Source organism: Camelus bactrianus, chromosome 5 (genome assembly GCF_048773025.1).
Source record: "Camelus bactrianus isolate YW-2024 breed Bactrian camel chromosome 5, ASM4877302v1, whole genome shotgun sequence".
NCBI lineage: Eukaryota > Metazoa > Chordata > Mammalia > Artiodactyla > Camelidae > Camelus > Camelus bactrianus.
In genome coordinates this window covers 85597959-85610860 of record NC_133543.1, presented here as the reverse complement: position 1 = coordinate 85610860, position 12902 = coordinate 85597959, and the positions used below count along the sequence as shown (strand labels likewise).

The 12902-nt window shown below is 41.1% G+C and overlaps 1 protein-coding gene across 5 annotated transcripts in view; it reads left to right on the top strand.

Moving 5' to 3' along the window:
- MYO1B (myosin IB) overlaps positions 1-12902 on the top strand; it is a 167654-nt gene that overhangs the window by 100529 nt on the left and 54223 nt on the right. For all 5 annotated transcript variants that reach the window (XM_010948705.3, XM_074364255.1, XM_074364254.1 and 2 more), the window contains exons 8-11: positions 7628-7726; positions 8912-9015; positions 10521-10668; positions 10945-11063. In XM_010948705.3, coding sequence (XP_010947007.1) covers positions 7628-7726; positions 8912-9015; positions 10521-10668; positions 10945-11063 — 470 coding nt within the window. The remainder of the gene's footprint in view (positions 1-7627; positions 7727-8911; positions 9016-10520; positions 10669-10944; positions 11064-12902) is intronic.

Genomic DNA, 12902 nt, shown 5'->3' with positions numbered 1-12902 from the left:
ATCTTGGAAACGGTGAGATTGAACTGGATGAATTCCATGGTTCTTCCCATTTCTACCGTCTATAGTTTTTAAATAGTTTAATAGTTTTCCCTTTTACTTTGTGAGCCATGCATTGGGATTATCCATATTTGTAAAAATGAAATTGGCTAGGATGGTGTTCCTTATGTTAACTGGTTTTAAATGTCCAGTAAGGAAGCAGAAGTACTCCTGCAAACCATATATGATGCCACCAAGAGCAAATGCTTCCAACTCTGCCGTGCTTGTTAGGCAAGCTCCCTTCACATACAGGCAGCTGATGAGAGCTGGATGGGGAAAGGGGTGCCTCAGTTTTAAGACCATCATTTTAAGAGAAGATTAGCTTTTATTCTGAAAGGTATTTATAAATCTTTAGCACTTTTTACAAGAGAAATTAACTCTATTTGTTAGTTGAATAGTACACTGTTTTTTTAAATGAGGATAAACCTATTTTTATTATAGAACATTTAGGAGTGAATCAATTATTACTAGGAAAATATTTAAGTACGGCTTTTTTATACGTATTAGAAAATGGCTTAGGTTTTAGTTTTACATTTTGAAGTTTTAGGTTTCAAACAGAAATGTCTTCCTGCCCCTAATTCTTGCAGTATCCATGGAGAATAAATAGTCAACACTCAGTTCATTTCCAGTGAAGATTAATATATCACCATGAATGGGTTTCATATGGTATTTGTTACCGTTTGTTCCCACAATGAAATTATATTGAAGTTTGTGGTAGTGGGAACACCCTGGTATTTGAGAGTATCCTTTGCTTTGGAAAGGAAAGGAATACATTAGTGGTGAGAGCAGGAAATTTCACCCCCTATGGATAGAAGACTGACTCATAGGTGGCCGCTGGGAGCTGCTGCCTGCTGGCTTAAGGGGGTATAAAGCAACGGGTAAACCCACCCTTGTTCTCTCCAAGCCACCAAAAGTTAGCTTCCTGTAGCCTAGAAAAGAAGAAAAGTTTTACCATTTTGTAGGAAGTCTGTTTTGCCTCCTTTTCCAGCAGCCGCCATGTAAAAGCACAGGTCATCATTGACTGTAATTATTACCTTGAAAAAGTCACAGGATCACTCGAGCCCATTGTGTCCCCAGGAAGTAGAAAAGAAAACCTAGTAGCTTACTCTCTTTTCCAAAGAGAGGTTTGCTGTGAAACTTAAGTGTTGAACTCACTTTGTTACGGAAACGACAGGCCAGCCAAGAAACAAGCACCACTCAGAGGGCTGGAGTACTCAGATGTATTATGCTGGCAGGCTCAGAGGGGCTTCTGCTCCGAAGCTCTGAGCACCTCCAAGACGTGCGCACGAGGTTTTATAGGGTGAAGTACAAGCTTGGGGTATTCAGCCAATAGGCATGGAACAGCTTTAGCAGCATCATTATCACAAAAGTGGAGGCAGGGAGGCAGCAAACCAACATTCCAAAGCCAGATATGTATCTTTGAAAACCCAGCTGGCTAGCAAAAAAACATGAACAGCAAACCAACACTAATTAACTTAGATTTACAAGTTAGTCCAGCAGAACTCAGATCAGCATTCCGATACTTAGATTTGTGAGTTATCTTGTAAGCCCAGCCCAGCCTCTCCTTCACATTCCTAGACTTGTGAGTTATCTTGTTAGACCAACCCAGCTTTTCTGTCACAACCTGACAGCTGCCTATCTCTGAGGTTAGTCTCATTAGGAGAGAGATGTTACAAAAACAAAATGGCAGGCATTATTGAAGTAGAGGAGATAAAATATGGAAGCATATCCAGATGTTTGGCTGATGTAATTTTTCTCCTCGTTGGTCTCAGAAAGTTCACAGGATTTATATTTGAGGATTTTGGCTCTAGTGTTATGAACTTGAAACGTTTGGACACTGTTGCTTTTATTAATAGTTACAGACACTGTTATAGTTGTGACACTAAATGGCAGGTTGGACTGTGGAGAAGATGTGGAACAAGTCTCAAAAGATTTATCTTTATCCCCTAAAAGAAGAACAGCAGAGAGATGTATACTATGAGAAAGTCTTAAGATTTCAAGTGTGCATATGCCTGAGAAGACTGCAAGGACGGGAGAGATGTCACATGTCACATGGCCATCCTATTCATGGTAGTGTAGCAAGAGCGTGGTGTGATACCTGACACGCAGTAGGTGCTCAGTAAATGCTGGAGATAGGGGTGGAATTGGTTAAGTCTAGGCAGGCCCTACCTTCTCCTGCTTTATTATTTGGGGTATATCCATGAGCCTACTTATGCAGCTCTCAGTGATTAATCATGTGGTTTCCGTCTGAACAAAAAGATAGCAAGTTACCTAATTCTCTGTTCTTCCATTTCTTTATCTTTGAAGTGGGAATAATAGTCCTAGTGTCATAGGGTTGTGATGAGTTGTAAATAATTTCTTAACGTCTGAAGCCCTTGTGACCGTGCCTGGCCCATAGTAAGCACTCAACAGATGTTTGCGTCTTTTCATTATTGTATACATCTCTGTTTATTGTCTCTAGCCCCTAGCCAATTATATGCCCTGCAGTGACAGACTTAGTTTGTATGGTTCATTGTTGAATGACAACAGCTAGAATAGTGCCTGACATCTAATATATATATTTGTTGAATTAACTAATTAATAGTCACATCAGTACCTGCCTAATGTTCAAGTACAGTTTGACATAGAGAAATTTATTGAGTAATAAAACTTCTCTGTTGGATAATTTCATCTGAATAGTCTATGCTAGTTATTTTAAAAACCTTTTTCTAAATCCCAGAAAGGCCAACAAAGTTATTGGTCATCAGGCTTCGTCTGTTGCTGACTTCTTTGTTTCGCTTGAAAGAAGTAATATGACCTTGTGAGTGATGAAGGAAAAGTGAATTTTGAAATTGGTGTGTGGTCCTGTTATCATTACTGCCCAATAAACCACCCCAAACACAGTGGAGTAAAACGACAGCCTTTTTATTTGTAGCTCTTGGATTCTGTGGGTCAGGAATTCAGGTGGAGCCTGATCAGCAGGGCTGTCTTGTCTCCACAACATACGGGGCCTCAGCTGGGAAGACTCCAGTGGTTGGGGGTGATTTGTGTGAGTGGAGGTTGGAGTCCTCTAGAGGCTTTGTCACTCACATGTCAGGCTCCGGGGCTGGGATGATGCAAGGGCTGAGCTCAGCTCGAACTGTTAACTAGAGTCATCTACATGTAGTCTGCTGTGGTCTGGGCTTCTCTAGGTGGGGCGGCTGGGTCCTGAGAGGGAGTGTTCCAGGAGGGAGCATCCTGGCAGCAGGTGCTCCAAGAGGACCAGGAAGAAGCCTGGGAAATCGTACAGTGGCACTGCCGCTGTACGCGAAGTCAAAGTAAGCACAGGCGTCCTCTGTTTCAGGGGTGGGGGGGTGTAGATTCCACCTCCCAATGGGAAGAGTGTCAAAAGAATTTATGACCACTTAATTTTAAGCAGCTTAAAGCTGACCGATGGTTTTCAGAAGTGGCCACAGTAGTTTCTTAGCTTGTGTCCACACTCTTGGGTAGTCCCCTGTCTCAGTGACTCAAGGGTTGGCCATGAGATTTGTTTTGGTCATGGAATAATTCGCTAGTATGACACAAGGAGAAACTTGAAAATTGGTTCTGTATCAAGGCTTGCCTGCTGGATGATGAGAGATGCACGGAATGAACCACCCAGACATGAGTTGAGGGCATCGCAGGCCAGCCAGCTGCCAGCAGACCGCCAGCCCGTGAGCAATGCCAGTGCCACTCAAACACTTCTTTTATCTTGTGTATCTGAGCAATGGAGAGGAGCAGGGCCAATTGTGTCTGCATTGTGGGCTTTTATTGGCATTCTGGCCTTACTGGCAAAACTAAGACAAAGTTGATTCTTTTATGAGCTTTAATCAAGAACTTGGATCATTTCTTTTCTTTTCTTTCTTTTTTTTCAGGAAGGGAGATTATACATAAAATAAAGAAACTTTGATCATTGCTGTCTAATCCTTTATCTGCCATGTTTCAAAGTAGTATGTTTTTCTTCCCCTTCCAAACCACTACTTGTTCTTTTATTCCTTGGCTTGTTGCAAGTCTTCCTTCTCCAGCAGATGCAGACCTGGGCATTTTACTCTTTCACATCTTGTGCCACAAGGAGGTTGTCCTGTGATGTGCACAGGCATGCACATGTCATGGAGTAGCTGGTAATTAGTCAAAACTAAGAAAGCCCCTGAATGATGGTCTGCCTCTGTTACTAGTCAGGTGGCAGTGTCAGGGTGGAGTCAGTGGGGAAGTTCTGATTCCAGAGTTTCTCTGTCCCTGCTCACTGGTTTTCCCCTTTAGAATGGCTTAATGGGTTTATCTCTCCCCTTAAAACTTAAATTTTATTGAGCTTAATAGGAACTTAAATGTATGTCATGAGAGGGGAATGTACCTGCACTGGAATATATGGAAACTCTTAATCTCTTCTCTACTAAATATCTGGCACATCCTGTACTCTTTTATTTTTAAATTTATTATTTACAGTTCAAACTGTAACTGATTTAAAAAGCTGATAGGGCCATGAAATATTTTATCATTTAAAAAGTTTTTTTATTGAAATGTAGTTGATGACAATGTTAGTCTCAGGTATATAACAAAGTGATTCAGTTTTACATATACATACATATTCTTTTCCGTTATATATCCTGTCCTCCTTTTTATTAAGTCTTGTTAGCAGAGGCTCAGTCAGTGGTGGTAGAAGCATGTAAAGCAGAAGAGAATGTTGTGCCAGGGTTTTGCTTTGCCTTAATTCAGGGGCAGATTTCAATAAATTGAATTGTTCAGGTGGCAAGTCCTTATAGTGAATTGAATTTATGTTCTGTAATTTGGGTAATTATTTGATATGGCTTCATGCTGTTAGATTATGTCAGTGCATGCACATTAGAAAATAGATTAGGGAGTGGTTTTAAACACTAGTAAATTATCTGGGGGCAAACATTTTTCCTGATTACTTTTCTGCCTAGAAGCTTATAACTTACAAGCTTCTAAGTCATAAAGAAATAGGAGGCTCTGAGGTAATTGATGAAGCGTTTTAGGTGGTGAAACCCTCAATTGCTTTGTAATGAAAGGCTCCTTATTTTGTGATTGAGTTGCTTAGTTCGTGAAGTCATATGTTTTATGTAAAGGGTACAGCCTCAGCCTTTCCAAGTGTTTATGGACTTAGCCTTCTTTTTGCTGGAACGTTACAAAGACCATAAGCACAATACCTCAGTCCCCTAAAGCTTTGCTCTCTGGCTCTATTGCTTCGTAACAGTGTGATGGGAGCCTCATTTTCTACAAAATGGGGATTATGAAACCAACACCTCAGAGGAGGTGTTGAGGGTAGAACATGATAACAAATGAAAAGCAATGAATGCAGAGGGGAAGGTCAGCGACAGTTCCCTTGTACTTCCCCCTACACTTTTCCTTTTAAACACACGTTGCACTGTGTTCATACTTGAATTTGATAATGATCACTGATCATATCAGTGCACGTGGTTCAAGGAGTACCTTGGCCAGCATTTCTTTCCACACTGTACAAGCAAAAATTATTCTCTAACTTGGTGACTGTTATCAGCTGAATCTCACAGCCGTTGCTGTTTCTAAACTCCCCATTGTGTGTGAGTGTTTCTCCAAAAAGTGCCAAACGTTAGGCTGGCTGCTGTGTTGCGGTTGCACAGTGTGGCTGTGTCACGTGCGTTGGCTTTATTTCATGTCTTGGAGTACCATGAAGATTTCATATTTAGCCAAAAAAAGGAAAGAAGACAAGCACTGCTTGTCAGAGTGTGCCTGGATCAGTCACCAAAAAATTGTTTCTCGTCGTTATTAAGGTGGCCCTGTGAGGTGAGGGCAGGGTGCTGTGGGGAGAGCCTGAGTCTGTGGGCTTTGACAGGTGAAGGACACCTGGTCATTCTGTCTTTCTCACCCTTACCTGCTGCGTTCTCTTAAGGGTGTTGGCGTCCCCCCTTGGACAGAACTGCTGCTCCTGTTTGGGTGATGGGAGTAATTGGGAGCATGTGTGACAAGTATAGGACAAGACAAAGAAGGTCTCCAGGCTGAATCATTTGTTTATATTTTTCATGTAGTCGAGTTACTTTCTCCTAGGCTTGAGGAATTTCCGGTAAGGATTAGCTTTTCAATGAAGAGTCTGCCCATGCCCTGTGGGTTCGTTCTTCTAAGACTGTGCTGGTCCCCCTGGGACCCCGTAGGAACTTGGTCCATGATAAGTACAGTCATACTGAACTTTTATACTTACTTGTTTGTTCTGTCTTCTGCTCTGGATGTCAGTATTTATTAATTGATTGAAACGTTCAGTTCTCAGAGAAGATGAATATTATACGATCCTTTTCTAAATTTTGTCTCACTTGTACTCTTCATTGCCTGTCTTCTTTCTTTTTTTGGCTGAATATGAAATCTTCATTATTCTCCATCTATGATTTGAGGGCGTTGGCTGTCATCCAAGTCAAGTGAGAGCTGGAGATGAGAATGAAAATCACGTAGCATCCTGTTCCTGATAATTTTTGTATTTACATATTTTTGTTCACTTTCTGTCAGCTTAATTTTGTGTGTCCTTGCAACCCATCTCTTCATTCTTACAAATGGCCTTCTGTATTTGGAGCACCCGAGGCCTTCTCACCCTCAAATCTACACTCTTTAACTCTACCTACACTGCTCTTCACATGCTGGTGTGGATTCCAGAAACACAGATTAAGACGTTCAGTGACGATCCACTGTGAAATTGCACACCGTCCTCTCTCTTGCTCTTTTTTTTGGATAATGTCTGTTCTCTAGAACTAGTGTTCAATAGTGGGATCACTGATTCAGCATTTTATAACGAAATTTGGCTTTACCCACAGAATCCAGACTCTTTTATATCACTGGTCAGTCATAAGCAGGACTCCAGGCAGGGACGTTCTCTGCTGTTGTACTGGACCTTCCCCTGTGTACCGCCGCAGTGCCTTTCTGGTCGGCTTGCTTAATCCTTCCCTTCTTTCCTGGTCAAATAACCCCATTTCTATAAATGAGACTCCTCTCCTTTCATTCTTTAAAACTTCAGGGTATCAAGAAAGTTGGCCTCACTTATCCCAGGTAGCAGGGCACGTGGATATATGATGGGGTCTCACTTGGGTCAGGGGACCTGATTTCAAATCCTTCTTAAACTCTTGGACTGTCAGTATTTTCATCTGAAAAGTCATACCTTACAAAATGACAGGTAGGACTTAATGAGGTAATGTCTATAAAGCACTTAGCATGTAATAAGATATCAAAACTGTTAACTTGCTATCAATATAATTAAGTGAATTCCTCACTGAATGGCTGCATTTCCTTGCACAGATTTGTAATGCTACACATTGAAGAACTTAATGTCATCATATGTTATATAAAGCCAAGAGAGTATTAATCAGCTTGTTGAATGTATTGTTAAACTTTTTCTGCATGTTCACTGTTGCTCAGAAGGAACCTGGTTTGTTTAACTTGGTGACTTTAATTTTAGTTGTGCTTCTTCCTGAAAGTGTAACTGAAATGTAGCTTCTGTTATTATTTTATTAATATGTAACCGAAAATGGAAAAGAAAGTGAGGGGGAAAAGAAAGAAGCATGGTGGATTTGAAAGTAAAATTAATACTATACTATGATTTGGTTCTTTTTCTCTTTAGATCTTTTAGAGAAATCTCGAGTTGTTAAGCAGCCAAGAGGTGAAAGAAATTTCCATGTGTTCTATCAGCTGCTTTCTGGTGCCTCTGAGGAACTCCTTAGTAAGTCCTTGTTTCCATGTTTTAATTTTTACCGTTGCAGCGTTCTCCAAAGCAGAAATATCCTGTATGCTTTTCCCCTTCCTTCTTAAAGCTTTTCCGTGGTTCTGGTTGCCGTGAAGGACACGAAGGCTTCTGTTGCGCCGCAGCCATTGTTTGACATCTGTCTCTGTCGTGCCTCACCAGACACCATGGCGCGTCTCAGATGGTTTGCTAAAAGAGCTAAAAATTGGGGGAGGGGCTCATCACATTTAAAAAATAAAATGGAAGAATATAATTATTCCATTTGGGGAGAGGAAATGAACAGGGAGCATGAGGTGAATACAATTATATAAAAACAAATTGCTCTGTAATGATTCAGAAATAGTGGGAAGACATTTGCAACTAGTATGAGAGTTAAAAAAAATCTGACCTTTGGATATTTTAGAGAATTAATGTAAGTTCATCAGGATAGTATCTGGTAGTCAATAGCTAAGTGGTGAAGAGTTTTGAACAAATAGTTCAAACAAGAAGAGCTATGGAAAGTCAACACACTGGGGGCGGACATCATTCTCACTAATTATCAACAAATGTAAATTGAAACGGCGCTGAAGTATGACTACACATATATTAGCAAAAGTTATTAAAAAGGATAAAACTGGCAGAGTTGTCAGGTACTGATTACTTGGAGTTTGTGGGTGAAGACTCCTTCCTGGGGGACTAGTTGGCAAAGCAGAGTAAGTCATAAAATGATCAGAGCCCACTGCCCGGCACACCACTTTTTGGAATATATCCCAATGAAATAATTCAAAAGAATCTAAAAAAACTTTTTGTGTGAAGACATTTTTTACTGCCCTTTATTTATTATTATAAACTGGAGAAAATCCAAATGTCCAACAGTGGGGGAATCACTAGGCAGACGTCATATGTTATAAGGAATGGTACGTTGAGGACATTTTGCATCATCAGTCAAAATATGGAAAGGGCCTGTCTCGATAAATGTTTGAAAAGCAGGTTTTGAAATATGTACAGCAGTGATAAAGGTGATTTTAGAAAAATGCTGTGACTGATAGTTGAATATAAACTTCTGTTCTGTTGATTCAGTGTATCACATGAAAGTCATTTTATCTGAAGGGTTAAAGGAATGAGATATTAAAGATGATTAGATTTATTGAAGTAACTTACCAACTTGTGTGTGTGATTTGATAGGTAAGCTTAAACTTGAGCGGGATTTCAGCAGATACAACTACCTGAGTCTGGACTCTGCCAGGGTGAATGGAGTGGACGATGCAGCAAACTTCAGAACCGTCAGGGTAAGATGTAACCCTTTCATTACTCTTTAAAATGGGCAACACTGTATTGTTCAATCAGTGTTGGTAACTTGTCTTTGACATATAACTCTTGCTCCCTAAGGTTTTAGAATTATATAAGAATGTATTGTATTTTTATTAGTTTGATTTTTTTTTTTAACTAGCTCAAAACTCATGCAGTATTGAGAAGGCTGTTCTTCACTGGAACGTGTGATTTTACTTTTTATCAAAAGGAGCTTTCTTAGATTATCTCAAGTTTGACTCTTAATATTGTACCGAAATTCCAAACGTTTTTGTAGCCAAAGCTTTAAAAGTAGGTAATGTCTAAGTGTGAAAACTGTCTTACAATCATGTTGAGTCAAATCTATTTTTGAGACCATCATGTTTTTATATAGTTTTCAAAAAATCATGACTAAACCAGAATGATTAGCATTTGTGTTCATTAGAAAGTAAATCATTTAAAATTATATTGTATGTTCTTTGTTTATGTGGCACTTGGAAAATTACTAGGGCATGATCTGGTAACTTATTTACTTCCAAATGAGACAGCTGCGATTGGGGGTGGGTGGGGAATAGATTGGACTGTCGATAAAACAAGATTAGCATCAGTTCAGCTTTAAGGGTAAGTGAAAATGATATGGGGTTTTTTTCCTGCTCTATTTGAAGTTTTTCAGAACGAAAAAAACTTACAGCACTCCCATTGCTATGTCACCAAGTCAGTATTATATGGTTGTGTGTGTATCTATATGTATATATTTATATATAAAACTTGAGCTATTCTCAGAAAGCATTTCTTAGAGTGTCACTTTTGAAAATTATATAAACATCTTCATATGGAAGCCTGTTGATTCCTGGAAATGATTTTAATTAAGACTTGAGTTCAGGACCAGTTCTCTAACTGCTTTGTAAGACTTGAGTTCAGGACCAGTTCTCTAACTGCTTTGTCTGGCAGAACAATGGCACTCAGTAAAAATTTATGACTAGATGAACGTTCCTTGTTACCCAGAGTCCCTCAAATCAGGCACTTTACCTTTGCAAACCAGTTTTTCTCATACGTAAAGTAAATGAGGAGGGTCTTTTATAGGAGTTATGAAAGCTCTTTGTTGGGTTTTGTTTCTAGCAGCAGAACCCCAGTATCAAAAAAGACACACTGAGCTGCTGTGGTCAGAGTCAGGGTGGGACCCCAGGCTCACCTCTCAGCCTCCTCTCCTTCCATCTTCCTCTTCATGTGCCCTGCTCTGCCACAGCTTGTGAAATACCCCGGGGCTTCTTGAACTAGAGCTTAAAACCACTGAACAAGATAGAACCCCACATTGGTGCTACATCAGGTCGCTTAATAGGTTTGCTTTTTGGAAGGTTTATCCTGGGACACTTTTTCTTTTTCTGGTTGTAGTTATTTTTTTGTTTTTGTTTTTTTTTTTTCAGAAACAAATTGTTACATAGTTTATTTTTAAAAAGTAATAAAGAACTACAGAAAGTAAACTGGTGCTCTCCCCCTCCCCCTCCAGAATGCCATGCAGATTGTGGGTTTTATGGACCACGAGGCCGAGTCGGTCCTGGAGGTGGTGGCCGCGGTGCTGAAGCTGGGGAACATCGAGTTCAAGCCCGAGTCGCGAGTGAACGGCTTAGATGAGAGCAAGATCAAAGATAAAAACGGTAAGTCCGTGAAGAACCGACTCCACTTAGCGAAGCTTGCTTTGAACTTCTGCCCAGTTTTTAATATAGAAAGTAAAACTGGCTTTTTATTGCGTTGAAAAAACTTTCTAGTGAAACTGGGCAGAAATATATTTGCAGCTCACTTTGAAGTCTTTTGATTTACATATTTTACACTGTTCAGTTTGCAAGTGATTTGGAAAGAACAACGTTAAGCCTGGAAAGTGATTCTTAGCAGCAGATACGTAGTCACCCGTTGTGTCTTTCCCCCCGCAACAGAGTTGAAAGAAATTTGCGAGCTGACCGGCATCGATCAGTCAGTTCTGGAACGAGCCTTCAGTTTCCGAACGGTTGAGGCCAAGCAAGAGAAGGTTTCAACTACACTGAATGTGGCTCAGGTGGGTGAAACGTCATGTCCAGAAGGGACATTTTAATGTCTGCTATTTCTATGAGTGGGAACAGAGATTTTATTGTTCAGGCTTCTACCTTAACTGTCACGCCGTATTCAGACAGATAAACATCCCTGCCCCCATGGAGCCTAAAGTTTGGGCAGGAGCAGCCAGGCAAAGCAGTAGATGTAATCAATAAATGTATATATGAAGCTAGCAGGTGGTAAGTGCAGACAAAGAGAAGAAAGTAGAGCGAGTAAGAGAGATCTGTAGAGTTGGGGGCAGAGAAGGTGAGTGAGCTGGGAAGTGACTGGAGTGTTTTGAGCACTAGTGGTTTGATCTGCCTTGTCCTCTAGGGGGTCTCTCTGGCTGCAACGTGGAGAGCAGAGTGTGGGGGACAGAGGGGTGTCTTGGTCACTTAGGCTATTATAACAGAACACCACAGACTGGGTGGTTTAAATAAAAAACATTTGTTTCTCACAGCTCTGGAGGCTAGAAGTCTGAGGTCAGGGTGCCAGCACAGTCAAGTTCCTGATGAGGGCCGCCTTCCTGGTTTACAGAGAGCTGCCTCCTTACTGTGTCCTCACATGGCAGACAGAGGGAGACTGAGAGCAGGAGTGTGAGAGTGAACTTTGGTGTCTTCATTCACTTATAAGGGTACCAATCCCATCGTGGGACTCCATCCCCGTGACCACATCTACATCTGATTGCCTCCTAAAGGCCCCACCTCCAAATACCATCCCACCAGGGAGTAGGGCTTCCACATGTGGATCTGTGGGGATGTACACACACATTCAGTTCACAGCACAGGGGAGCACACAGTTGGGAGCTAACCCAGAAACGATGGTGGCTTTTGAACCAGGTGGTGGCAGTGGAACCATGGTGGCGACATCTGGTTATATATATATATTTTTTAATTTTTTAGCATTTTACTCATTTTATGGGGGTTTTTTGTTTGGGGGGGTTTGGGGGGGTAATTAGGTTTGTTTGTTTATTTATTTAATTATTTATTTATTTAATGGAGGTACTGGGGATTGAACCCAGAACCTCGTGCATGCTGAGCATGTGCTCTAACCACTTGGGTTATACCCTCCCATCCTGGTTATATTTTGAAAGCAGATGCAAGAAGATATGCCAATGGTTTGCTCTGTGTGGTAGGAAAGGAAGAGAAGAGTCAAGGATGACTCTTGACATTTTTGACCCAAGCAGCTAGGAGAATGGAATTGCCATTTATTGATTTGGAGAAGCCCACTTGTGGTCAGATGGCCAAACTGGCCTCCCTGCTGTTCTTACTGTTCCCTCCTCCCTCCACGTTTAGGCCAGTGAGGTCTTTGAGCAAGTCCTAGTTGCTTACATCTTCTCCCCTTTGGCTCAAGGATGGATGGATGGATAGATGTATACCTAGGAGCCTGTGGGCCCCCTTCCATGGAAACCCTTTGCTGCATGGTGTAGGTATTTTCCCACCAGTCATTGCTGATCTGGGCTAGAGTTAGATGACTCATTCAGGACTTTTCCACCCAGGCCAACTTTGTCCAACTCTATCCTCATTCTCCTTGCAAGTAGCCTGAGGCATCTGTAAGATGGTAGAGTGGGTTTAGTCTCTCTGCTGCTCTGAACTAGTCTCTCCAGCTAACCCAGGAACGCCTGCACATCTTCAGCTTTCTTTCAGTGTTGATTTCTTATTTTAGGTGAGCAATTTTGACTGTGGAAATGCTGTACCTTTGTGTGTATGTAGTTCGATGTGTAACAATCCTTTTCTAGCTACGGCTGTTGTGTGCCCTTCTTCCTAAGTCACTACTTCTGCCACCACATCTGTCCGAGTCAGTCTTACTCTTTCAGAGTCAGGTG